The 27,519-nt window shown below is 46.9% G+C and overlaps 1 protein-coding gene across 1 annotated transcript; it reads left to right on the plus strand.

Moving 5' to 3' along the window:
* The first annotated feature begins 670 nt into the window (after positions 1-670).
* LOC137533420 (GON-4-like protein) lies at positions 671-27,519 on the plus strand. Its single transcript, XM_068254815.1, has 13 exons — positions 671-787; positions 16,481-17,772; positions 17,845-17,940; positions 18,503-18,684; positions 19,340-19,414; positions 19,556-19,606; positions 20,110-20,160; positions 23,162-23,257; positions 23,647-23,751; positions 23,833-23,985; positions 24,062-24,254; positions 25,828-25,929; positions 27,437-27,519. Exons 2-13 carry the CDS (start codon positions 16,563-16,565, stop codon positions 27,517-27,519), a joined length of 2,397 nt encoding a protein of 798 aa, XP_068110916.1. The 5' UTR covers positions 671-787; positions 16,481-16,562.

Consider the following 27,519-nt stretch of genomic DNA (forward strand, 5'->3'; position numbering starts at 1 on the left):
GCGCCTGAACAATGGACTGCACATTGAAAACAAGTACAAGTCATTTATGAATCATTCAAACTTCTTGTACACATGCATCACCTGCATGATATCAGATCAAATGTCGTGTGAATAGATCCAACAGTTGGATCAGTCAAAATGCTCGTCAAGTGTTTGCACGCGTACACATGCCTGGTTATCGTCCAACAGTCTAAAACAGACTAAAGTCAGATGACAATAGGGCACTTTGGTTGAGAGTGTGTTTTTAAAGCCTGGTAATGAGAAAAATATGTTGTTTTATAATTCAAACCACACTGATCCTACTGGTTAATTTTCCTTCATATTAACATTTTAAAATTAGTAATATATCAATTTAAAGGATGGGAATAAAGTTTAGAGTCAAACACATTTTTTTTTAGTGGATAAATATATATATTTACATAAAAAGAGGGACAAAGCCGTGAAAGAGGGACAAATGAGGAGGAAAGAGGGACTGAGGTACAGGGCTCCCAAAGAGGGACTGTCCCTCCAAAAGAGGGACAGCTGGGAGCTATAGTATGGATTATTACGAGAAGACAGTGCACTACTGCACACTGACTGCACAGAGACGGTCACGTGACCTAATCGCGAGCGCGTGACCGCGATTCGGAGCGTGGCGTGGCTTGGATGAGGCGGGAACGCGCGCGCAGCCGTGCACAGGCGGGGGCGTGGTTTGACGGAAAGGCGGGCCCGGGAGGCGTGATGATGATTCCGGTGAGAAGATGGCGGCCACCTGATAGCGGGAAACGAAGACAACTGCCTGTGTCCGGTGTGTTGTGTTATTTTCACCTCTCTCCCTGTTCCCCTGGCAGAGGCCTGTAGTGCCTGGTGTCCGCCCCCTCCGCGCGGTGCATTGTGTGTGGTGTCTGTATGCATGGTGGGGGTAACATAGGGGACCCTCTCATGGTTACTGCATGAGGGTTTATATTCCCATAGCGCAGTCCTGCAGGGGGCGTGGCTTACATTGCATTTGGATGCATTAGTGCAGAAGCCAGGGCTGATCGATTTATTATTGTTATTGCACGGGGAGAACATGCAAACACATACAAATAGTATTGTTATTGCAAATAGTATTGTTATTGCACGGGGAGAACATACAAACTCCTTGCAGATAGTGCCCTGGCTGGGATTCTAATGGGGACCCAGTGGTGCAAGGTGAGAGTGCAAACCACTATGCCACCGTGCTGCCCTATCTCTCTATAGATGTTATCATTGCTTTCTGAGGTGCTAACGTCTTCCGAGCTAGTCCAGTTGAGGGGGGGCGTACATTTGAAATCTGCGCCGGTAGACTTGGGCGCAGGATACTGCCGTTATATGGCTGATCCTGCAGCTGCACAAGTCAGGGGCCGCCATGGATAGCTGGGGAATGATATAATTCAGCTTCCAGCGATTGCTGGAGGCCGAATTATTGTTTTTTTTAAGCAACTTCGGCTCCGTCTTCTAACGGCGCCAACGTTACTGAGCGCTGCTATAGACTGATTCCCGTTATAGTCTATCGTGGCGCTAACTGCACCCAAATATAGCTGTGCTAAAAAGCACTGCTCCGGAGGGGGGACCCCCATCCACTTCCTGCTTCTGGCAAATTGGTTGTGACCACAAATGTGCCTGGTGCACACCATGCAATTGCCTGTCCGTTCAATGGGTCAAAGCGATACTTTCAGATAGGTCCTTTCTGATCTCTGGTCCTCCCTTTTCTTTTTCTTTTTTTCTTTTTTTTTTTTTTTTGATCGATTTTTCTGATCACTTCTGTACAAAATTGATCGGAAGTTGGTTGGTAATGATCGGCTCGACCCGTCAAGCTGAAATTGCATGGTGTGTTTTGAAATTTCATGGTGTGTTTACAAAAAAATTGGACAGTTAAAGAGAGTTGATGAATCAGGATGATTGTTTTGAAAGACGGCCATGATGGATCACGTCGGAAACGATTGTTCAAAATTAATGGACAGAAAAATTGTTTGAGCAATTGTTTATCACGTCCCGTCGTTCGCATCACGCCACTCCTGATGATGAAAGATAGATTGTGGAATGATTGTTTTGTCTGCAGATTTTCACAATCTCTCATCCTGTGAGTACTTGTACCCAGCGAGAAACACTATAAATAAAAAAAATTGCATACCATGACCCTCACCCACAGTCTTTGATCATAGTGCTTGGTGCAGCTTTACTTAATCTATTCGCTTGGTGATATGGATAGTATTCCTGTTGGATCCCCTATTTCTTACAAATTAGTGGCCGCAACCAGGGCTGTGGAGTCGAAGTTGGAGTCGAGGAGTCAGTCGGGGCAATTTTGGGCTGTCTGAGTTGAAGTCGGAGTCGTGGTTTCAGAAACTGAGGATTAATTTGTACAAAATCCACAGCCCTGGTCACAACTACGTTTTCTCCTTCCTTACTTGTGTGTTGCTGGTTGTGATTTCAGACACACACTGTGGCCCAGTGCACACCAAAATCCTTTAGCAGATCTGCTAACGCTAGAGGTTTTTGAAGCAGATTTTCAGAGCGTTTTTAGGCATGTTTAGGGTCCATTCTCACTTGAGCGGGAATCACGCGATTCCCACTCAAGACAAACCGCTAGCACATGTAACACTATGGCAGTGTTCTCAGTTAGCGTTAACCGCAAATGTGTTACTTGCAGCGGTTTGCCAGTGATTTGCGATTAGCATGCATAGCACCGCTAATCGCGATCGCTCCCAAACAGCTGCATTGTCCCATGATTTATCTGCGTTATTCGTGGAAAAATCACTCCCGGAATTGCTGACGTTTTGCGGTTTTAGATATGAACGGACCCTTAGAGAGGTTTTCTAAACATGCATAGCGTTTTTGTGTAGCAGATTTCAAATATTGTTACAGTAAAGCTGTTACTGAACAGTTTCTGTAACAAAAACGCCTGGAAAACCGCTCTCATCTAGCGTTTTTCAAAGCGGTTTTCCACTTTGCTATAAGTTAAAGAAAACCTGTAACATCAAAAAGGTCCCCTGGGGGGGTACTTACCTCGGGAGGGGGAAGCCTTATGGTCCCAATGAGGCTCCCCACGCCGTCCTCCGTCCCTCAGGGGTCTCGCTGCAGCCCTCCGAACAGTGGTGATGTAAATATTTACCTTCCCGGCTCCTGCGCAGGCGCTGTGGCAGCTCTCGGCTCTGAAATAGGCGGAAATACCCAATCTGCGTCGGGTCTGCTCTACTGCGTAGGCGCAAGTCTCTGGCGCCTGCGCAGTAGAGCGGACCCAACTGAGATTGGGTATTTCCGTGTACTTTGAAGCTGAAAGCCGCAACAGCGCCCCCGCTGGAGCCTGGAAAGGTAAATATTGAACAGGCTGTCGGATCTGTCGGGCCGGCTTTGAAGGGCTGCAGCGAGACCCCCGTGGGACAGAGGACGGTGTGGGAAGCCTCATTGGGACTCTGAGGCTTCCCCCTCCCGAGGTGAGGTACCCCCCAGGGGAACTTTTGGATGTTAGTGTCTCTTTAACATTAAGGCAGAAACGCCTCAGAAATCGAAAAAATGCTGCAGCCCCGAGTTTGCGTTTGTGGAAAAAACTAACCGCTCTGGTGTGCACAAGCCCATTGAAATACATTACCCAAGCGTGTTTTTTTATTTTTTATACCCAAGTGTTTTTCTATCCCCAAGTGTTTTTAAAAACGCTCCAGAACCGCTCTGGTGTGCACCAGCCCTGTGTGCGATATGCAAGGATATTAAAAGTGTATAGACAGAAGTTCTGTCTATGCACTTCTGATATTCAGAAGTGCATTTGAAGTTTCCACTAATGCATAATAACGCAGCTTGTGGTTGCATGCATTTTTGCACTCAACGCTGTGTAATCCCATTTGTTATAAAGCATTTGATCTGCATCCCATCGTAGAACTACAAGAGTGCCATGCATTGCTATACATGACACTACCACCCAGGTTGCAAGCAGCGCACACATGGGAAAGGGAACTTTGAGAGGGGCTCTGCCCATTCAGATGAAAAGTTGAAGGCCAAGTTCACACTCTGCATCTTGTGCAGCAATGCAGGCACAACATAATACACATTCTGTAGTATAAATTTTTGCACATCATTTTTCTTAGCATGACAAACTGCTATGTAACATGCGCGTTAAAGGGGAACTGAAGAGAGAGGTATATGGAGGCTGCCATGTTTATTTCCTTTTAAAGGACTTCCGAGGCCAAAACGAAGAAAATTACACTTTACCTTTTTCTTAGCAGAATCCACTCAGGGCGTCCTCCGCTCCATTCCGTCGTCAATGTAGGCCTTTCCGACCCCCCCCCCCAGGGTTTGCCCCGACCCTACCGAACGGGTCGCATCGATGCCACCCCTATGATGTCCGCCGCCTAGATCCGCGGCCACGCAGTACCTTTTGCCACGATTGCGACTGCGCAGCCTTTAGCCCGCCGCGTAGTGGGTCCCGGCATCCTGGATCGTACATCGGGGGAGGCGGGCTAAAGGCTGCGCAATCGCGGCAAAGCGTACTGCGCAGCCGCAAATCAAGGTGGCGGCCATCTTAGGGGTGGCATCGATGCGACCCGTTCGGTGGGGTCGGGGCAAGCCCTGGGGGAACGGAAAGGCCTACATTGACTGCGGAACGGAGCGGAGGATGCGCAGGGTGTCCTCCGTGGATTCTGCTAAGAAAAAGGTAAAGTGTAATTTTCTTCATTTTGGCCTCGGAAGTCCTTTAAGCAATACCAGTTGCCTGGCAGCCCTGCTGATCCTCTGCCTCTAATACTATTAGCAATAGCCCCTGAACAAGCATGCAGCAGATCAGGTGTTTCAGACTTTAAAGTCAGATCTGACAAGACTAGCTGCATGCTTGTTTCTGGTGATACTACTACAGAGAAATAGACCAGGGCTGCCAGGCAACTGGTATTGCTTAAAAGGAAATAAACATGGCAGCCTCTATATACCTCTCTCTTCAGTTCCCCTTTAAGCACTGTACCGCAATCGCTCCAGAATTGCGGCAAAATGCTGCATGTAACATGTTTGCGATTGCTGCTAATCCCGAAACGCCCGCAGTCGGCGGCAATTGCGGCAGTGAGATCACTGCCATATAGTTACCATTGCACTAGTGTTTTAAAAAGCGCTAGCGCTTTGGCGAATAACGGGAATCACCCGCTAATCGCTGTATTTTGAATGGGCTCATATGGTTAGTGTGTTCACATGCAGCAATGCTGCGTGAATCCTAAAGGCCCTTTCACACTAATAGCGTGTACACACTGCTCCGCTTTTCAAAGCGCATGCGTTTTTTTAATCGCAAGGTCTTTTGAAAAATCATGAAAATCGTGAGGATCTGTACACACTGGTGCGATGCACTTTTTCTATTCTCATGAAGGCTTGCGATTTAAATACGCAGTGTGTACAGACCCTTACAGAAACCTGTCCTGTCGCACACAAAAAAGTCACATCCTGTCACAGAAGCTGGTATAGCTAACACATTGAACATGGCGGGGTGGGTCCCGACTTGACGACACAAGAGTGTGCGTTGTGAGCGGTTAACCTGGAAGTGAGGCATACTTTCATTGGGAAGCATGCCTCACAGTATGGTTGCATCGCAGCGGTAACGTGTGGCAAGACCTATCGGGATAATTGCTTTGACACGTAATGCATCAAGTGTGAAAGTGCGAAAGAGGTAAAAGGGTGCCGCGTGGCTGAGGACATTTTGGCGTCGCTATAGGCCGTTATGGCGGCGCTCAGTGAGTATTTTGGGCGCCGGCAAAAGACTGAGCCCAAATTATAAAAACAGTGAAGTTTGACCGGCAGCAATAGGTGGAAGCCAAATTGCATCTTACTCCACTGTATAGTATAATGAAGGGAGAATAGTAATTACCGCTCCTGAAAAATTTGCCGCAGCATGGTGAGATGTTTTTTTCAGCTTTACCCTGAGCCCAAATTTCCTGGCCTCTTTTTACATGTGTGGGTGAAAGGGGCCTAAAGCTATGTATAGGCAGACGAATGCCTGGCAATGTGGACAATCATTAGGTGGCCACTCTCTCCTGGGAACAAAATGATCTGATCTTTGATTGTTTCTCAACTGGATGGTTTTAAGCCCCATCTACACAATAAGATTCTTTGTGCGATTCTATTTACGATCCAATTAAATGAATCCGACATGTCCGACCGGGATTCGATTCAATTCGATTTGTCATTGTTTTGCAATGGCAAATCGAATCCCGATCGGACATGTCGGATTTAATCGGATGGTAAATAGAATCGTAATCGAATCGCACAAAGAATCGTATCGTGTAGATGGGGCTTAACTGTAGAACAATTTTAATAAGTGCTGCCAACCTGATCTACTAATTGTTGATTTCAGTAGATGTCTTGAGCGTGTACATGTGCCATCAGACCATTGGTTTCCATACTAGAGGCCATAGGCCAAATGCGGCCCACAGAGCCTTGTTTTAATGGCTCCTGAACACTTTTAAAAGTACTAGTTGTGGACTGCAGGCGGTAACTGTGCTGTGGTGTTCAGGATTCCTGCAGAAAAGACAAACATACTCTCTGGAAACAGCTGGCAGCAATAGTCTCCTTAGAGACCCCGCAGGAAACCTCATAGGGAACAGTTCTCCAATCACAGCACCCTCTACAGCACTAAGCATTGTGATTGGCCGAATAGTATGGGTGTAGTTTACTACTTTATCTGAAACCTAGCGTTCGAGAGGGTGCCATCCATCCATTCACCTCAGTGAAATTTACCTATGAGGTGTCCTGCTGGGGCTCCTAAACTAGATTAGAGCCCAGCTTGCCTCTGAGTCCCTCACAATGCCAGTACTGATCTGATCTTCCTGGCTGGAAATACACGAAAACCGGCTGTTCCTTATTGCTCTGCCAGCGCTTATAGTTGGCATATGGATTAGAGACCAGCTCATGGTCGGTTGTACTTCCGGCCAGGAGGATTGGTGCTGCTTCTTCTGTGGGAGACAGGTTTCCTGGCAGCGAGTAGTGTCTTTTATTTTTTTTAATTATTTGCAGGAGCCACTGAGCACCAATGCTTGGTGGACCTTCTGCCTAAATTCTATATGGGGAGGACTTTAAGGTGCATTGGGTAACTTATTTGGGGGGCACTCTGCCTGTTTGGAGGGGGTGGGGCTCTGCCTTATTGTTTTGGAGCCATTGTGCCTTATTGAGCACCAATGTTGGGGGGGCTTCTGCCCAATTGTTTTTGGGGTGGACTTAAAGGTGCATTGGGTAACTTATTTGGGGGGGGGCACTCTGCCTGTTTGGAGCGAGGTGGGGCTCTGCCTTATTGTTTTGGAGCCATTTTGCATTATTGTATTGTATATTGCTATTTAGGGGGCCTGTATTTTTGTGACATTGGAAGCATGCTAAATATTGCTATTTGGGGGCTTCTCTTATGTTTGGTGGTGGTACTCTGTCTAATAATGTTTATTGTTGAAAATAGCTTGTCATTTGATATTTGTTGGACATTGCTTTCTCCTTGTTGTTATGTGGATATCACTGGAATCTTCCTGTCCTTCAGATAAAGACATATCATTTATATCTGCCTGCTGTTAGTATTATTTGCATATCAATGCATAAGATTAGGATTTGCATGAATTGTTTTCTTAAAGGGAACCTGAAGTGAGGTGTATGGAGGCACCATATTTATTTTTTATTTATTTTATTTCCTTTTAAACAATACCAGTTCCCTGGCTGTCCTGCTGGTCCTCTGCCTCTAATACATTTAGCCATAGACCCGGAACAAGCATGCAGCAGATCAGCTGTTTTATGACAGAAATCTGACAAGATTAGCTGCATGCTTGTTTCAGTTTTTGTGGTTCAGGCACCACTGCAGCCAAATAGACCAGCAGGGCTGTCTGGCAACTGCTCTTGTTTAAAAATAAATAAATATGGCAGCCTCCATGAATTTCTCTCTTCAGGTCTTGTTAATCCAGCATATGTTGTGGGTGGTGTGGTATAAGTAGATACTAACTGTGCCTTCTGTTCCTCTCCATCACCCGCTGCTCTCCTACACCAGACCCCAGTCAGCTCGCAGACCCAGGCATCTCAGTGCAGAAATGCAGCACTACGCATGTGCAGTATGTCCATTTTGCTCGCCCGTGCTCAGTGATGTAACAGGCAGGCTCGCACCCGCGTTCCAGCCAGCATGTCTCCACATCATGTACTGCAGTACAGTGGAGCGTACACGGCAGGGGTGACGGAGAGGAACGGACGGCGCTGGTAAGTGTGGTATCTACTTATACCACAACATATGCTGGATTAACCAGAGTCCTTTGGCTGTGGTATCCTTTAAAGCAGTGTCCCTGTCCTCAAGGCCCACCAACAGTGCATGTTTTGTAGATATCCACACAGGTAATCACGTCTGCTGAGGCACTGATTGACCCACCTGTGCATGTTTGTTGTTTCCTGCAAAACATGTACTGTTGGTGGGCCTTGAGGACAGGGTCTTAATAGCCTCAGGAGTCCCCCAGTTGAAACCTATTACCGTAGATTAAATGTAAACATATTAGCTAGCACTAGGTGCACCCCCCCCCCCCCCCCCCCCCGATTGCCCAGAATCCCCTGATCCCGCTGCTTATACATTATCCAGCGATCGCCGCAGCCTCCCGCACAGCTCTTCTCTTCTCTATGGGGAGGATCGGGACTGTGCATGACGTCATGTACGATCGTCCCCATAGAGAAGAGCGGAGGTGTGCGGGAGGCTGCGGCGATCGCTGGAGCCAGGCTGGGTAATGTATAAGTGGCTGGATCGGGGGAATTCTGGGCAATATAAGGCCGGCCGACCACCTATTCTGGCTAGCCTAGTGCTAGCTAATCGGTTCTGATCGCATTTGGTCTAATAGGTTTCACCTGGGGGACTATGAGGCTACACAATCTCCTGAGCGGCGTAACGCCCAGGAGGTTAAAGAGACACTGAAGCGAGACTAAATCTCGCTTCAGGTCTTATATATAGCAGGGGCACGTGTGCCCCTGCTAAAACGCCGCTATCCCGCGGCTTAACGGGGGTCCCTTCACCCCCAACCCACCCCCCCGCAAACCTGGGTCGGAAAAAGGTCGCTGGAGCTGATCTTCCTGGAGGCAGGGCTAACGGCTGCAGCCCTGCCTCCAGTCGCGTCTATCAGACGCGCATCGCCGCCTCTCCCCCGCCCCTCTCAGTGAAGGAAGACTGAGAGGGGCGGGGGAGAGGCGGAGGTACGCGTCTGACAGACGCACATGGGGCAGGGCTGCGGCGGTTAGCCCTGCCCCAACCAGGAAACGCTCCCCCGCTGCTCGGAGGGGGTTTGGGGGGACAGGGACCCCCGTTAAGCCGCGCTATAGCGGCGTTTTAGCAGGGGCACGCATGCCCCTGCTAGCTATGAGGTCTGAAGCGAGATCTATTCTCGCTTCAGACTCTCTTTAAAGGACAACTGAAGCGAGAAGAATATGGAGGCGGCCATATTTATTTCCCTTTAAACTATTCCAGCTGCCTGGCAGCCCTGCTGATCTATTTGGCTGCAGTTGTGTCTGAATCACACCAGAAACAAGCATGCAGCTAATCTTGTCAGATCTGACAATAATGTCAGAATTTGAAACACCTGATCTGCTGCATGCTTGTTCAGGGTCTGTGGCTAAAAGTATTACAGGCAGAGGATCAGCAGGACTGTCAGGCAACTGGTATTGTTTAAAATAAAATAATTATGGCAGCCTCCATATCCCTCTCACTTCATTTGTCCTTAAAAGTACTTTTAAGTATGACTCTAATTATATGCCCTACCCGCAATCTGCTGTTGCCATGTTTCCATTTCGCTGCGACACCAGTTTTGATGCATGGTTTAGTTCATACAGGACCTGTTTTAGAAAATCTATTAGGTTTATTATACTAGGCTGTTATTAGGTTTATTGTACTCGGGGGCAATCAGCAAAAGTTGTCTATGGCAGTGATTACACTTGAGCAGATCTGCAGCGTTTTGGGAAAGGCAAGCCTCTGGATGCCGCTTGCCAGGACCCTCTGGAAGATCCAGGCCACGCTCCTCTGTAGGCACGAGCATGGCCATGCTGCCCCCGTGCATGAGTAGCTCCGCCTTACTGTGCAGACACAGTTGTACTTGCACAGCTTGCGCTTTTGTCTAAAGAGGAGCACGGCCTCAATCCTCTTTCTGGGAATCACTTGTAAGGAAAAAAACGCAATGCTTCACCAGGAAAAATGGGAGTATCTTAGCTGGGACTCCAGTGTACTTGGCACCTCTGGGAAAAGTATGAATGAATGAATAATAAAAATGGCGGCCAGCACACTGGAGTCTCAGCTAAGATTCTCTATTTTTGCCTGATGAAGCGGGCTGCTTCCCCCTTAGCGTGTTGCAACCTGGATTTTTTTCCCCAGAAAGTGATAAATGAAAAGTCTGTTTGAAATTGAGCCTTGGCCATGGAAATCACTGCTGGAATGTGTGACTGGGTGAGTTAAACTGAAGCGAGAGGGATATGGAGGCTGCCATATTTATTTCCTTTTAAACAATACCAGTTGCCTGGCTGTCCTGCTGATTCTGTCTCTAATACTTTTAGCCATAGCCTCTGAACAAGCATTCAGCAGATCAGGTGTTTCTGACATAAGCTGCATGCTAGTTTCTGGTTTGATTCAGCCACTGAAGGGCTGCCAGGCAACTGGTATTGTTTAAAAGGAAATAAATATGGCAGCTTCCATATACCTCTCAGTTGTCCTTTAGGGCTCGTTTCCACTATAGCGAATCCGCATGCGGGCACTGCATGCGGATTCGCATACTTAATGTTAGTGGATGGGGCTGTTTCCACGTGTGCGGCGGCGGCGTTTTTCGGTGCTGGGAAAATCTGCACGACAGGGTCGTGCAGATTCGCGTGTGGCAGGAATGCGGGCGAATCGCCGCTAATGTATTCAATAGGGAAATCGCATGCGGCTTTGTCATGCGGATTTCCCCGCGATTTCGCATGCGATTTCGCATGAAAGCCAATGGAACTTAACACAGGCAGTGACATGGTTAAATTCGCATGGCTCCTTGCCATGCGAAATCGCATGCGAAATCGCGGGTAAATACGCATGGGGAAACGCAGCCGCATGCGATTTCTTCAGCGGTGGAATCCAGGCGATTCCGCACCGCTACAGTGGAAACGAGCCCTTAAACCTATTGTTGCACACTGCCTGCAACTCTGCAGGGAGGGAGAAGAGAAATGCGGTCTGCAGCAGCAACTGTTTGCCAACTCCCGCCCTGCAGAGCAACGTGGCAGATATATCAAGACAAGCGCAAGTAGAAGAGTGAAGCAAAACTACAGCCGTTGCTCAGAGTAACCAATCATATTGCTTGTTGTATTTAACCATCTAATTGGTTGCTGGTGGCTATCGTTGTGCGTTAAACATGCAGCGATAAATCTTCCCTGGTGTCTGCAGAAACACGGTGATACCCGCTGCTGTAGCCGACCACACTTCAGCAGAGAGGGCAGCAGCAGGACTTCCCTATTGGCTTCTGGGTATTGCTGTTGCCTTAGAAACCTGACAGCAAGAAGGAAGAATGGCTCCAGGAGTAGAGATGGTAAATAAGATGCTCCATTTTTTCCGACTCACATGCAAATTTAATGTAAATATTGTGCAACCTGGAACTAGGCCAATCCAAATCAGCAGGAAGCCCAATTCGAAGCTGCATATCATTTCCATTGAAAAGTAGCATGTCGTTTATTATCTCTACCCAGCAGACAGGTGTCCGGGGAGCCTCAAAGGGTCACTGTGACGGAAAACGGTAACCTATAACATTTGTACACATAAGATGTACATTTGTCTCTTAACTGCTTGCCGAACGCCTCACGCCAATTGGCGTGAATGGGGCGGCTCCCCAGGTCTGCGTAACGCCATTTAGCGTTAAGTCCTGAGGGCGGAGATTGCAGGCGATTGCGCATCCCCGCTTCTATGATGGAGCTCTGCTCCGTCATCAGTCTGCCAGCGGCGATCACCGCTGACAGACTGTTAGATGGTGAAACCGCCGTCTATTTACTGTGTACAGCTCTGCGATCCACAGCAGCACTGTACTGGGGACAGCTGTGACTCGGCTGTCCCCCCTGGGAGGTTCAGAGAGCGATCGGCTCTCATAGGCTGATGTCTGAGAGTCGATCGCTGTGATTGGCTGGTGGAGAGAGGGAGGGGAGAATTATAAATAAAAAAATAGCGACATTTATTTAGGAAAAACAAACAAAAAATTAACATTACAGCAATGAGCACAGCCCACTGAGCCCACCAACAGAAAGGTGGGCAGAAAAAAAGGGGGGTAATCATTTGTGTGCTGAGTTGTACGGCCCTGCGGCAAGCCCTTAAAGCTGCAGTGGCCTGAATTGTGTAAGAGGTTAAAATATTCTTTGTTCTACCTGTCACTTATAGCAGGTATGATTAATTTGATGTCTCTGAATTTCTTAGGGCTTTTTTCCACGGGCAGTTGATAGGCAGTGAAAAACCTCTCAAACTCTCACAGCTGCTTGCTGCGGCCTGGCAACTGCTTGCTGCTGCCTGGCAACTGCTTGCTGCGGCCTGGCAACTGCTTGCTGCGGCCTGGCAACTGCTTGCTGCGGCCTGGCAACTGCTTGCTGCGGCCTGGCAACTGCTTGCTGCGGCCTGGCAACTGCTTGCTGATCACACAGTTCAACTGCTCGTGGAAATGGGCCAGGTATTATATCTGAGTCAGTAATAGGTCAGTGTCATGACTCTGTAAAGTGCTGCAGAAGATGTCAGTGCTATATAGATGCATGATAATATGGTAGGTATACTAGATGAAGCAGGTTGTTTCGGCGCTCAGCGTTGATACTAGGCGCCCCATAGCAGCAATATAATGCTGTGCGCAGGGCGTGTAAGGGTGATTTGGGGCTCTGGCGGTTGCTGGACCCCAAATTACATCTCCCTTTGAGTTGTGACAACCGGGAGTTTTGCAGCAGCAGGGAGAGCCGTCATTTGGCTCACCCTGCGCCCAACTCACCGGCGACGCTTACATTCGTACGCATACTAGACTGTGGCAGGGATTACATTGTGGGGTTCTTCTGAGGACAGTCAGTGACGTGACTATGTACTCTGTAAAGTGCTGCAGAAGGTGTTTGTTCAGTATAAATCCATAGAAATATGCAGGTGATGGTATCTTATTGTCACCCAGGTTCTGGCAGAGGGAGAAGATGTTGCAGAGGTCATCTCCAGCCTCTCGGCTCTTGCTAGATGCTTTCCAGGAGATGTGGCTGCTCCAATCTGCTCGAGGGATGTCAGAGGGCTCGTTTCCACTAGTGCGGCGTGCGTCTCGTAGACGCACGCCGGCACTGAGCGGGTGGGCGGGATCGCAGGCGATTCCCATCAGCCGTGCCATGCACGGCTATGGGAATCGCAGCCTCCGCCGCGAATTCTGTACGGGTTTCCGGCCGAATCGCTACTGCAAGCGATTCGGCCGGCGGCGCCGTTGTCCCCTATGGCAGAGTTTCCCCGCGCGATTTGCCTGCGGGGAAACTCTGCGGATTCGCGGCCGTTTCCGCGAGAGTGGAAACGGGCCCAGAGAGATGCTTGCAATCTGATTTATGTTAATTGTATGCAAATGTATGCAGCTTGGAATTGGACTAGTCAAAATCATCAGCTACTATATTTGGACCTATGCCAAGCTGCATACATTTGCATAAAAATGACAAAAAAAATTGCATCAACTCGGAAATAACAGCACTTCGTTGATCTTTCCTGCTCATCTGTATTCTGTTCCAATTATAAAACTGTCACATGACCAAGACCATGCATAACTAACCGAGGCTTACATTCGTGTGTTTCTGTCTCTCTCTCTTTCTGAGTATGACTCTGTGTCTGTCTCTGTCTGTCTCTCTCTCTCTCTCTCCCTCTCTCAGTATGACTGTCTCTCTCTCTCAGTATGACTCTGTCTCTCTCTCTCGCTCTCCCTCTCGCTCTCTTTCTCTCTCTCCCTCTCTCAGTATGACTGTCTCTCTCTCTCAGTATGACTGTCTCTCTCTCTCTCTCGCGCTCTCTCTCTCTCTCTCTCTCTCTCTCTCTCTCTCTCTCCCCCTCTCTCAGTATGACTGTCTCTCTCTCTCAGTATGACTCTCTCTCTCTCTCTCTCTCTCTCTCTCTCTCTCTCTCACACTGTGTGTGTCTGGCTCTCGCTCTCTCTCTCTTTCTGAGTATGACTGTGTGTATATGCGATCTGCGAGTGTGTGTACTCACCTAAATCAATTATTTAATGAGGAAAAGTATTAAAAACTGGTGGCAAAATACTGCTGTTAATAGGTCTAAGCGGTAATTGGGGATTTAAAAATAGCTATTTTCCATGCTGAAACAGGTGACAAGAAGGGCGCATCCTGGCTTTACTGACACAAGGATACAGTGAGCGTCAGTTTGCATTTATCCTTAAAAGGAGCCAGAGGTGAGAGGTGTATGGAGGATGCCACATTTATTTCCTTTTAAACAATGCCAGTTGCTTGGCAATCCTGCTGATCTATTTGGCTGCAGTAGTGTATGAATCAGACCAGAAACCAGCATGCCACCAATCTTGACAGTTCTGAGAAACATCTGATCTGCTGCATGCTTGTTCAGGGTCTATGGCTGAAAGTATTAGCTGCAGAGGATCAGCAGGACAGCCAGGCAACTGGTATTGCTTAAAGAGAACCCGAGGTGGGTTTGCAGAATATTATCTGCATACAGAGGCTGGATCTGCCTATACAGCCCAGCCTCTGTTGCTATCCCAAACCCCCCTAAGGTCCCCCTGCACTCTGCAATCCCTCATAAATCACAGCCATGCTGCTGACAAACAGCTTGTCAGAGCTGGCTGTGTTTATCTCTATAGTGTCAGTCTGCTGCTCTCCCCGCCTCCTGCAGAACTCCAGTCCCCGCCTGCATCCCTTCCCTCCCTGCTGATTGGAGGGAAGGGACGGGGGCAGGGACCGGAGCTATGCAGGAGGCGGGGAGCAGCTGAGACTGACACTACAGATGTAAACACAGCCCGCACAGTGCAGCTGTGATTTATGAGGGATTGCAGAGTGCAGGGGGACCTTAGGGGGGTTTGGGATAGCAACAGAGGCTGGGCTGTATAGGCAGATCCAGCCTCTGTATGCAGATAATAATCTTCAAACCCACCTCGGGTTCTCTTTAAAAGGAAATACATATGGCAGCCTCCATATCCCTCTCAGTACAGTTGTTCTTTCAAATTTTAAAGATACAGTACACAAGAATAAAGTCAGGCAACAGGCACCAGGAACAAGTCTGTAGCCTGGTAGAGGGAGGAAATGAATCCAAACTGAGAGGGGTGATGGCAAACTCATTTGAATGTCACTCGGGAACCAAAGGCTGATATCAAGTGACCTTCAACTACAGTGACACACTGAGACTGGGGTGAAGTGCATGGCAGGAACAGTTCAAAACAGGTTCATGCAGGCAGGGCTGAAGTCCCGCAAAGCCACAACAAAGCTCTTCATCAGTGAGAAGTAAAGAAGAGTCGGCCTGAGGTTTACTAAGGACCACAGTAATTGGACTGTAGAAGATTAGAGTAAGGTCATCTTCTCTGATGAGTCCAATTTTCTAGTTGTCTAATGCTGGGTACAAACTATGAGATTTTCTGGCCGATTTACTGTCAGATCGATTATTTCTAACATGTCCGATCTGCTTTCCGATCGACCTCCGAGCATTTTCCAATCGATTTCCGCTCACTTTAATAGGAAATCGATCAGAAAGCAAATCGGACATGTTGGAAATAATCGATCTGACACAGTAAATCGGCTAGAAAATCTTTTAGTGTGTACCCAGCACAATGGTTAGAATCAGATCTAGAGAAGCACCCAACCCACAGTGTCTTGCACCAACTGTAACATATGGTGTAGGACCAGTGATGATTTCAGATTGCTTCAGCAAGGCTGGAACCAGTCAGATCTATCATGCCAGGCTCTGTCCTAATGATATAGAACTCGGGGGAGGGGCCTCTGTGTTAAATACTTACCTGATCTGATGTAAATCATCCTGGCAGGTAATAGCCTCCCCCCCCCCCCCCCTTGAATTGCGGCCGTGGTGCCTTCTTTTCCGTCGCATTTCTACCAATGCTCTGGCTACCCCCATCTGCGTTTCCGCGGCCCACCTCCAGCTTGACAGCCACGGCTTAATTGGTGGCTGCTGAGCTGGGGGCGGGCCATGACAATGCAGGCGGAGGTTTCCAAAGAGCTTTGGCAGATGTAGGAAACATGGCCGCAAATGGTTTCCTGAGGAGGGGGCGGAGCAGCACCTGAGTCCCGATTACGTCGGAGCAGATAAGTATTAAACTCTGAGAGGATGTATGTGTTCCCTGGCTGGATCTTTAGGTATGACTTAAAAACCTGTATTTATTTGGTTGGCTTTTTTGTACTTCACTTGTATAGCTTAGTTGTTTCCAGCTCCAGTGTACATGTTTTGCCAGATGTTGTATGAACCAAATGACATGTAGGATCTTTTGGCTCTCTGCAGTGTTGACTTAGATGTTAATGTTTAGTGCTGTTAATGATACCTGTCTCTCCTCTGCCCTAGGATGAAGCATCCTACGTGCTCCCAACCTGGAGAGGACTTTACCTTATACTCATGGTACACGTTCACATAGACCTCAGTGCTGATGGAGAAAGTATCTGGAAAAGGGGCACAGGGGATAATCAGTGATGAGACACAGATGTCATCCCATTCACTTTCCAGATCTACTGATCCCATCATGGCCCAGAAAGCAGCCAAGTCTGACAGTACCACCGTACTACCAAAAGTAGTCGGTGATGAAACCAAGCAAATCTCACACAGAGTAACTAACACGGGAAAACATGTGCTTGTAGCTCCGGTACCAACGCCTCCCAGGTCGGAACCTCCTGTTCAGAGGACGTCTAAGACTGTTCTAGCCTGTGTTAGGGGTGCTGCAGTTGCTGACCAATCAGGACCAAGGACTGGTCCTACTGTATGCATGCAGAGGGCATCAAGACCCGAACCTCCTCCTCTTGTGCATAATGAAACGCTTGCTGGGGCCGAACCTTCAGACCACAAGCGGCAACCACCGGCCAACCAACATTCCCATAATACGCAGACTGTACAGAGTTCTGTAGGTGGTGGAACCTCTGGCCACAGCAACCAGAAGACTTTTGGGAGAGCAGGTTCCTCTCCTGAGCAGAAGCACCATATGCCGACTGTTATTACAAGTAATATCAGTCAGTCAAGGGTTTTGAATCCACTTTGTCTGAAAGTTGACCTTAGTCAATCAAAACCACCAATCCAGTCTTTGCAGATAACCACTGCTACATCTCCTCCAAGAGCTGACACAAATTCGCAAAGTTACCCATGCCATTCTACTCCAAAAGCTGAAAACCACGAGCAGAGACCTCCATACAGGTCTGCATCAAGAACTAACGCCAGTCAAACGCCACTTTTATCCCAGTCTGCTCCCAGAACTGAAGCCTGTCAGTCAATACCTCCATCCCAGTCTGCTCCGAGAACTGATGCTAATCAATCAACATCTACATCCCAGTCTGTTCCCAGAACTGACACCAGTCATTTGAGATCAAACACTACATCTCCTGACAGCAGTAATGTGAGATCTCATTTTAAATCTCAGAAAACTGAAAGGAAGCATCTAAAACCCCAGGCCAAATCTTCTGCTCACCAGTGCAAAGTCCAAAATCAGTCAGAGTCGGGTCTTGCCCAGCCTGAGGGTGTTTGTGAGTCAGAAGATGGTAGAAGGTTGGCTGTTGGTTCTGGTGGGGCTCAAGTCTACAGCAAGATCACCCAGCCAGATTCAGAGCTGCCAGCTGTGCAGAAGCATGACAAGAACACAGACAAAGTGGACGGTAAGTGCTATAAGAACCAGCAGTATTGTCTTTAGCCTTCGTTTGTGGGAATCTAACCTATTGTGATTGCAGCAGACCGTCAGCCACCAGGGAACAGTGGAAAACCTAAAGTCAGTACGTGTGAGGAGAACGAACGTGAAGATGATTCAGAGCTTTATATTACACTGGGTAAGTGTCTGCAGTCACTGACCTCATTGTCGCACTGTGCAGCTGAAGCCAGGTAGCTCTACTCTTCTGTAATCGGTAGGTTTAAAGCCTTGTACACACATGAGGCATTCCGCCTGATGGAGATCGGCACCTGATCCTTTGGGTGACATTGCAGGGGTGAGGCTGTCCAGATGTCACTAGCCTGTAGGCTAGTGATGTGTTTGTTCTCATATTGGGGGGGGGGGGGGGAGCAGTTTGGGAGCAATATCATGCGGTGGGCGGGGTAAGTGGAGAGAACAAACCTCTCGGACGGCAGTCACCAAGAGTGGTGAGTACATCAAGCAGTGCTAGGAAACTCACCAAACTGTAATCTTGTCCACCATGCTCTTCCTTCACTAGGTTTGTCCCTGGTTCAGGGGTACTTTTGGAATTAAATAAGCAATGATGGAATTCAATTTAGTCAGTTTTGAGTTATTTCAGTTAGTTCTTTTTTTCATGGACGGGTACCAAAAAATGTTGTCCACGTTCTGTGTCTGATGCTTCACATATTGGTATCTTCCATTATGTCCTGTGCTACTGACAGATGAGCCACACTCAGATGATAAAAGGAAAAAAAAGCTTCCAGGGAAGAAGAAGAAAGAGAACAAGATTGACGCAGATGAAGCTTCAGTGTCCTGTGACTTGGACCAAGAACTGGACCGAGCTCTGGAGGACGGAGCCAAGCAACATAACCTCACTGTGGTGAATGTCCGCAACATTCTGCACGTGAGTAGCTGAGCTGCTGCCCAATTTCCAGTAGAATAACATTCTTACAAAGTAACCAAGTGCGTTTTAGATGGACATTTTGTTGGAGTTGTGGATGGGCTTTGGAGGAAAAGGGGTTTTATGTATGAGCTGTGAAAGAGGTATATTAGGTGTGTTACAGAGGTACTGGGGAATTGGGATGTATGAGATACGTGATGTAGGAACCTGTTGTGGAGCACATGGTTACTGGGTGGATTGTGTAGGAGCCAGAGTAAAACTGTGGGATGTGCAGGGGCTGTATAGGTCATCTGTTGGGTGTTGTAGAAGTGGGATGTGCAGGTCTCGGGTTGTGCAGGGGATGTGTAGGTTATTTCTTGGGTGTTGTAGAAGCGGTAGGAGGGATGTACAGGTCTCGGGTGGGTTGTGCTGGGGAATTTGTAGGTTATTTCTTGGGTGTTGTAGAAGCGGTAGGACCGTAGGAGGGATGTGCAGGTCTTGGGTGGGTCATGTGAGAGGAGGGAAGGGGTGAGCATGTATCAGGTGGATTATGTACCCAGGTGGGAGGGTGGTTTTTGTTGAATGGGGTTGGCTAGAGGGATGTGTAGAAATCTGGTTAGAAGAGGTGGATATAAAGAAAGATACTCAATATAAAGAAAGATATTCTGTGTGTGTGCAGGAAGTCATCACCAATGAACATGTCGTGGCCATGATGAAAGCAGCTATTACTGAGACAGAAGGTCTCCCACCATTTGTAAGTAACATGGCTTTTGTGGTGCCTCATATTCCTTTATAACAGTGTGTAATACACACACCTTTATATCTTGTATGAATGTATGGATACAAGCAGTCTATCCATAGTTTTCACTGCATTTCCTCCGTTTTTGTTTCCCAGGAGCCAAAAATGACACGGTCTAAGCTGAAAGAGGTGGTAGAGAAGGGAGTGGTGAGTATTACTGCCCCATTTATTAAAGTAGGATTACACTCAAATTTAAGTTATGCTCTAAAGCATTAAACATAGCATAACATCAACAGCTAAAACCATTTGAGTGGTTTCAGAGGTACATGGAGGGTTAACACTCAAGCTATTCACTCATTTAGCTGCTAATTGGTATTACCAGATTGTGTTTGAAGTATACTAGGCTGTGTAAACTAGGTAGAAACATTTCTGCTGCATCCAGGGAGGAAGCTGAGAACTTTTTCTTCTTTGTTTGCTCTTAACTACTTAATTACGTCTCTCTGATAATTTGTCCTGCAATGTTTGCTGGCCACTTCAGTTAGGTGTAATAATGCATTTAAATGACCTAGTTGTTTTATATATTCATTTTTTTATTGTGTTTAATGTTTTAGAGCAAAAATGAATTTGGAGTGTTATTCAACTGTAAATGTGCCGTGCCATTTTTTTTTAACACAACCATGTTGTATGTAATGTGTGCCTATCTAAATCAGGTAATCCCTACGTGGAACCTCTCTCCAATCAAGAAGAGTAGCAAACTGCAGGTGAGTAGTGCGGAGTGCCAAGTATTTGCTGTGTTTCTTTAAACTTGTCAATATTTACATTGGACATGCACAACATTTTGGCAGCCAGTTTATCCCCTTCCTGACGTCTAACGCTGATAGGCGTCGGGAAGCTGGCAGCCCCAGAACCGCAAGTCCTGGGGCAGGGTTGTACAGGGGATCGCGCACGCATGCCCGCAAGAGCTCCGTCAGTCTACCAGTGGCAGTCGCCGCTAGGAGACTGTTGGATGGCGAAACCGCCATCTATTTACATTGTACAGCGCTGCGATCTACTGCAGCGATGTACCGGGGTCAGCCGTGGCACTCGGCTGTCCGCTGGAGGGGTTCCGATCATGATACCCTCTCATAGGCTGATGCCTATGAGAGAGGATCGCCCTGATTGGCTGAGGGGGGGGGGGGGGGGGAATAGCAATTTTATTTAAAAACAAACAAAAACACCTCCAGCAGTTCAACTTTTTTCCCTTACCCCCCCCCCCCCCCCCCCCTACAGTACTCCTGTAAGTCAGGTGATTCCTGGTATGAGCCACACCTCTTTTTCTTTTGAATACACGGAGTGCCAAGTATGCCTGTTTCTCCTCGATGCTGCACTATGAAGACCCTGTCCTCCCTGCTTCTTTCATGTGTTACCTCCTCCTTTCCCTTATCTGTTCTCACTGCTGTGCAGCTGGCACTGCAAATACAGTCCTCCTATGTTTTCCATAATTCACTCCTCTTTCCTGAATACTACTGTGCTGCCAATTCTGGAAACACTGTCCTTCCCACGTCCATATGTTATCCCCACTTCTTTTTTCTCACGACTTTGCTGCTATACCTGGAATTGCTTCCTGAGACCAGACTCCGACCTCTGCAATTTATTTATGAAGGCAGCAGTCAGCCTCATGCACTACTCCCCCTCTCCTCTGCGCAAGTCCCTTTGCTGGCTCCCTGTCCCCCTTAGAATTACATTTATCCACTTCACCCCTAGGCTATTTTGGCTTTTCCCACCAAGAGCCATTTTCGCCTGTCAGCACTCCTCCCATTCATTTGGCCATAACTTTCTCACTGTTTATCAGACCTAAATAATCTATCTTGGTTTTTTTTGGCCCCCTAATTAGGCTTTTTGCGGGTGATACTTGTTTTTTAATTATTTTCTATGCATTTAATAGGGAAAAAATACACTATTTCTCCAATTCCATCCCCTATAGTTTCAAAGCGGACCTGAACTCAGAACAACAGCATAATAACCTTTAACCTCCCTGGCATTCAATTTCTTAGGATTTCTGTGCAAAAAGTGATCCAATTAATTTTCATAACCTTTTTTTTCACCTGTAACTCTCCAAAATGTGTCAAGCAAGGGTCTAGTATACAGTGCAGGAGAGTATTGACGTGTATGCACGTCAATAGTGTTCACAGCATGTTTTGTATTGACGTGTATAACCGTCAATACTACTACAGAAATTAAACAAAAAACATTTTTGTTAAAGCTGATACAACTCCTAAAAAATATCAGCACTGTTTCTACTTCCTGATTCATGGAAGCAGACATATTGTTAACAGGCTGTGATTGCAAATGAGCTTATCTGCCATCTCTGCTGTGGCAGTCATGTGACACAGGGGAGAGATCAAATTACAACTATTGATTAGACATAGATGAGGAGTAATTAGACAGGTTAAACTCTATAAAAACGTATAGGGTGCATTTCTCAATATTTTCTTGTGCAAGAGTTCAGGTCCACTTTAAAATAAACAATGCTACCGTAGATAAAACCCACACATTTTATTAGCCCGTTTGTCCCCGCTAACACAACATTTAAATTATGTTTCTAGTACAATGTACAGCATATACACACACACACACACACACACACACACACACACACACACACACACACACACACACACACACACACACACACACACACACACACACACACACACACACACACACACACACACACACACACACACACACATATATATATATATATACACACACACACACACACACACACACACACACACACACACACACACACACACACATATATATACACACACACATATATATACACACACACACACACACACACACACACACACACACACACACACACACACACACACACACACACACACACACACACACACACACACACACACACACACACACACACACACACACACACACACACACACATATATATATATACACACACACACACACACACACACACACACACACACACACACACACACACACACACACACACACACACACACACACACACACACACACACATATATATATATATATATATATATATATATATATATATATATATATATATATATATAACACACACACACACACACACACACACACACACACACACACACACACACACACACACACACACACACACACACACACACACACACACACATTCTTTGCAAATAGAGGTGTATTTTTCTGTTTTGTGTTTTTTGTACCCTATCAATTATTACAAACCCTTATTTGCTAAAATAATAGTAATATACCCTCATGACATACTTGTTAAAATAACGAATACCTAAGTCCCTATGTATGTATTTTTTTTTTCACAAGTATTTCTGTTTTGTATCTATGGGAGAGGCGGCTGGATTTAGAAAGGGATTAATAACTACCGGTATATTATTATTATTGTTTGTTTTTTTTAAATGGATTTTTATTTTGGCTACATGAGGGTGCTATACTCTTTTCTGGGTTACTAGGAAGTCTATGATCATTGTTAAACATTACTTTTTGCTTTCATTATTAGAAAGCAATAGAGTTCATGCTGAAATCTGTTGGAAATCGGTGTGCAGATGTGTGGCAGCAGTAGATTCCTCTGATCAGATTTGAAGAATCGTTGTTTTGGTGTTCAAAGTTCTATGTTCTTCTGGATAGTTACGTTGGACACAGACGGTACTGTAAAGCTTGTCCTGCAAACTCCTCTAACGTTCTACCCACTTCTGTCTCTTCCAGGCACCCCAGTTTGTGGACATCCAACTGGAAGAAGAGGACTCGTCTGATGAGGAATATCGGCCTGAGGAGGAGGAAGAGGATGAGACGGCTGAAGAGGTAGGTATTGGTATGGGAAGTGATGAACCTGTGTGTCAACTTTCCAAATATGACCTGTATGCTGTCAAGAAAATGTCTAAAGGTGTTTTAAAACATGGCTTTCCAACCCGGTCCTGAGTCCTCAAGTACCACCAACCATGCAAGTTCTCCAGAAAACCACAAACATTCACATGTGAGATAATTAGTGTCTCAGCAGAGCTGATTAACAGCCTCTGTGGATTTCCACAAAACCTGCACTGTTGGTGGTACTTGAGGGACAGGGTTGGGAAGCCCTGTTCTAAAAGACCATTCCACCTGAAACTAACATTATTAGAGCTTTGTGTGGATGCTGGTAAGTATACCTGTCATTGGAGTTCAGAATTGACACTGTTGGTCTCTTCACTTATTAGAGTCTACTAGAGAGTGATGTGGAGAGCACCGCATCTTCACCTCGTGGACACAAGCGCCCCAGACTGCAGTATGTGGCTGAGATACAGGAAGAAGAGACTGCACAGGTAATCTCATTGCTGGTATTGCTAAAGATTCTACTTACGCCAGTGAGATGTTAGTAATGTTCTCATCTTATGACTTCTCAGAGTGCTTTTCCTTCTGGCACGGAGTCCATACCTATGGGTCCACCACCACCACCTCCTAAAACCAAACACATCTATGATGTCACCTTCATAGAGACACTTAATGCAGTGGATGAAGAACTTGATCGGAGCTCTGCAAGTATGGACTCTTTTCAGGTGAGCTATCGTCCATTTGTGATGTACATGATGCTGTCTGAAAACAGATGTTGACAGACGTCTCTTCTTCTCCTAGTCCTTGGATGAGAGCCTTATCGCTTTCCGCACTCGTTCTAAGCGGCCACTGAAGAATGTGCCCATTGGGCGGCTGGAGGCCGAGCTCAAGGCCCCCGACATCACCCCAGACATGTACGACCACAATACAGCGGAAGATGAAGACTGGAAGAAGTGGCTTTGCAGTCTCATGCAGGATGATGTAGGAAATGAGGGTGAGTATAACCCGCAAGCAGGTCCTTTTTATTAAAGAACATTTCTGGGAGAGGTTATATTAACCTCTTAACGACCACCTAACGCCAATAGGCGCGGCTGGTCGTAAGTGGGTTTCTATGGAAAACTGTCAGTTCACGGAGGGTATCTCCGTGAACAGCCTGCGAGCCTCTAATCGCGGCTCGCAGGCTAAATCAGACTCCCCCAGCAGGACATCCCCCTAGTGGGGAAAAAAGGGGGGAAGTCTGATCGCCCTGCTTGCAACTTGATCTGTGCTGTGGGCTGAAGAGCCCACCCAGCACAGATCACAGAAAATTAGCCCGGTCCTTAAGTGGTTAAAACTACACAATTGCTTAATAGGAAGCATTCTTCTCAATTCATCTCGTGCTAAGATTTTTTAAATAGTATTCCGGGTCCTCATGTCCTTCTAATGTCCATACACCAATAACGAGAGCTTCTAATTAATGTAAAAAAATTCTGTCTGCTTGATTGGTTCCAGAGTTGAGTTGCAAAACAGAAAAGGTGTTATTCATACCTTTCTGAATGTACAGAAGAAGCAACATTTGACCTCAGTAAGTCTAGGGATGATAAAATGTACTTCCAGCTCTACAACAAACTTTAAAGTGTACCTGAAATGAGGGGTATAAAAGCTTTATACATACCTGAGGCTTCCTCCAGCTCCCTCCACACTGATTGCTCCCTCACCGTCCTCCGCCTCCCGACTGGCGAAGCTAGCGGGGCTTCTACTGGACAATCCAGGAGGCGGAGGAGGACGGTGAGGGAGCGATCAGCGTGGAGGGTGCTGGAAGAAGCCCCAGGTATGTATAAAACTTTTATACCCTTTCATCTCAGGTTTCCTTTAAACCTTCAGGCAGATGGGAACATGGGAGTGTTTTGGGTACTTGAAACCTTGCAGAGAAGTGACATTTGCCCTTACTGGCTATTTTAGAAAGTTTTTGCTGGCTGCATATTGAGATGAAAAGGTACTTTTGATAACAATAGAGTTACACCTCAAAGAGGAACTCCAGCCTAAACAAACATACTGTCATTAAGTTACATTAGTTGTGTTAATTAAAATAGATAGGTAATATAATCTATTACCCACACTGTTTTAAAAGAACAGGCAAATGTTTGATTTCATGATGGCAGCCATCTTTTTGGTTGGGAGGAGGTGACAGGGAGTATGAGACACAGTTCCAACTGTCCTGTGTCCTGAGCACCTCTCCCAGTTGCTAGGCAATGTGAATAACAACATAGGAAATCCCATCATGCCCTGCACAGCATCAGGGATAAAAACGCCCGGGCTTTTTTTCTTTGATGGGTGGAGCTTAGCTAAAAATGCAGCTAAAAATGATGCTTTGGTAAGAAAAATAAAGTTCTGATGCTGTGAAACTATTAAACACCAAGCCTTTTCAGTTCTGCTGAGTAGATTTTTAGTCCGGAGGTTCACTTTAAAGTAAATCTGGGAGTTTTAAAATTCAAAAATGTAGATACTTCGCTCCAGAGAGGGATTGGCTTCATCTCTGGTTTGTGATGCACGCCATGCTATCTCTTACATGTACCCTCTTGTTTAAGATCTAGATGATGATGACGATGACCCAGAATACAACATCCTGGAGGACTGGGATGAGCCGGACACTGAGGACATGCGCAATGACAGGGCCGTTCGCATCACAAGTAAGTGCCGGCGTCTTCTCTTCTCTGGAAACATGATTCCTGCTGCTCTAGGCGTGCTGCCATGATGGGGGCGCCTTGTGTCCTTCGTGTAGTTCTCACATATGGGCAGCACTGCAGCGTAGTGAATAGCACTCTCGCCTTGCAGCCAGGGCTGTGGATTAGGTACAAAAATCATCCGACTCCTCAGTTTATGAAACCTCTGACTCCAGGTACCCTAAATTGCTCCGTCTCCTCGACTCAGACTCCTCAAGTCAATACTTACCAGGGCTGTGGATTTGGCACAAAAATCCGACTCCAGGTACCCAAAATTGCTCCGACTCCACAGCCCTGCTTGCTGCGCTGGCACCCAGGTTTGAATCCCAGCCTGGGCACTATTTGCACAGAGTTTGTATGCACTCCCTGGGTTTTTTGGGGGTTTCCTCCAGCCAATCCAGTTTCCTACTACATCCCAAAAACACAGATAAGTTAACTGGCTTCCCCCTAAAGTTGTCCTTAGACTGCGATACATACACCACACAATACATACATAGACATATGACTATGGTAGGGATTAAATTGAGAGACTCTCTGAGGGACAATTTAAAGGGACTCTGAGCAGGACCTGAAAATGGCCAAATGAACTTACCTGGGGCTTCCTCCAGCCCATCATAGTCTGTGAGAGCCCTCGGCGTCCTCTGGGCTGCCTCTGTTCTTCCCCTGGCGACTCTTCCCGAGGAGTCCTGCACATGCATGGCCCCTCCCTCGTATGCATTCTGCGCACACGAGTTTCATTCTTTCCAGAACCATGAGACGGGCACATGACTCCTCACAAAGTTGCCGGGCTGACGAAGCTGCCGGGGAAAGAACAGAGGCACCTCGCGGACTACAAGGGGCTGGAGGAAGCCCCAGGTAAGTTCATTTGTCCATTTTCGGGTCCTGCTCAGGGTCCCATTAAGTGACAATATACTCTGTTCAATGCTGTGGAAATGTCAACACTATAGAAATACTAAAAATAATAATATGTCTGCTACGCTGGCTGTCAGCACCTGTGCGATTTATAAGGCGCTGGCGGTGGTCAATGAGATGGTCGTGTCCCCTGCTCAGACACACGCTTAATGCAGATTTTATGCAGCTTGGAATCGGGCCAATCCAAATCCCAATTCTAACCCGCATAAAATTTGCATTAAATTTACATCCAAGTCATAAAAATTAGCATCTCATTGATCATCTACATAAGCCGCCAGGAGGAGGGGAGGGGGGGGAGCGGCCGCAGCAGATGTACTGACGCGTGAGCTAGAGATGATCAACGAGAGGCAAATATTCCGGGTACACATGCAAATAACACGGGAGCTAATCAAACGCTGCAGCAGCTGAGTCTGATTAGCCCATTTCCGAGTTTATATGCAAATGGCACGTAACTAGAAACCATTTGCATCTCATTGAGTGTAAGCCAGCGGTGGGGGTGGCATATGTCAGAGGGGGGGAGGCTGTATGAGATTCACTCTCTGCTTCTCTCTGTGATTTTCAGAAAAGGAGGTGAATGAACTGATGGAGGAACTGTTTGAGACGGTGAGTTCTGTGTGCATGTTGTTTCCTTATTCTCGCTGCTAG

The sequence above is a fragment of the Hyperolius riggenbachi genome, chromosome 9 (genome assembly GCF_040937935.1).
Source record: "Hyperolius riggenbachi isolate aHypRig1 chromosome 9, aHypRig1.pri, whole genome shotgun sequence".
In the NCBI taxonomy this organism is placed as follows: Eukaryota; Metazoa; Chordata; class Amphibia; order Anura; family Hyperoliidae; genus Hyperolius; species Hyperolius riggenbachi.

Coding starts and splice junctions, on each gene's coding strand:
- LOC137533420 (XM_068254815.1), top strand. CDS start 16,563: ATGGAGAAAGTATCTGGAAAAGGGGCACAGGGGATAATCAGTGATGAG. Junction 17,941..18,502: donor AGAGCTTTATATTACACTGG/GTAAGTGTCTGC, acceptor TGCTACTGACAG/ATGAGCCACACTCAGATGAT. Junction 19,607..20,109: donor AGGTGGTAGAGAAGGGAGTG/GTGAGTATTACT, acceptor TATCTAAATCAG/GTAATCCCTACGTGGAACCT.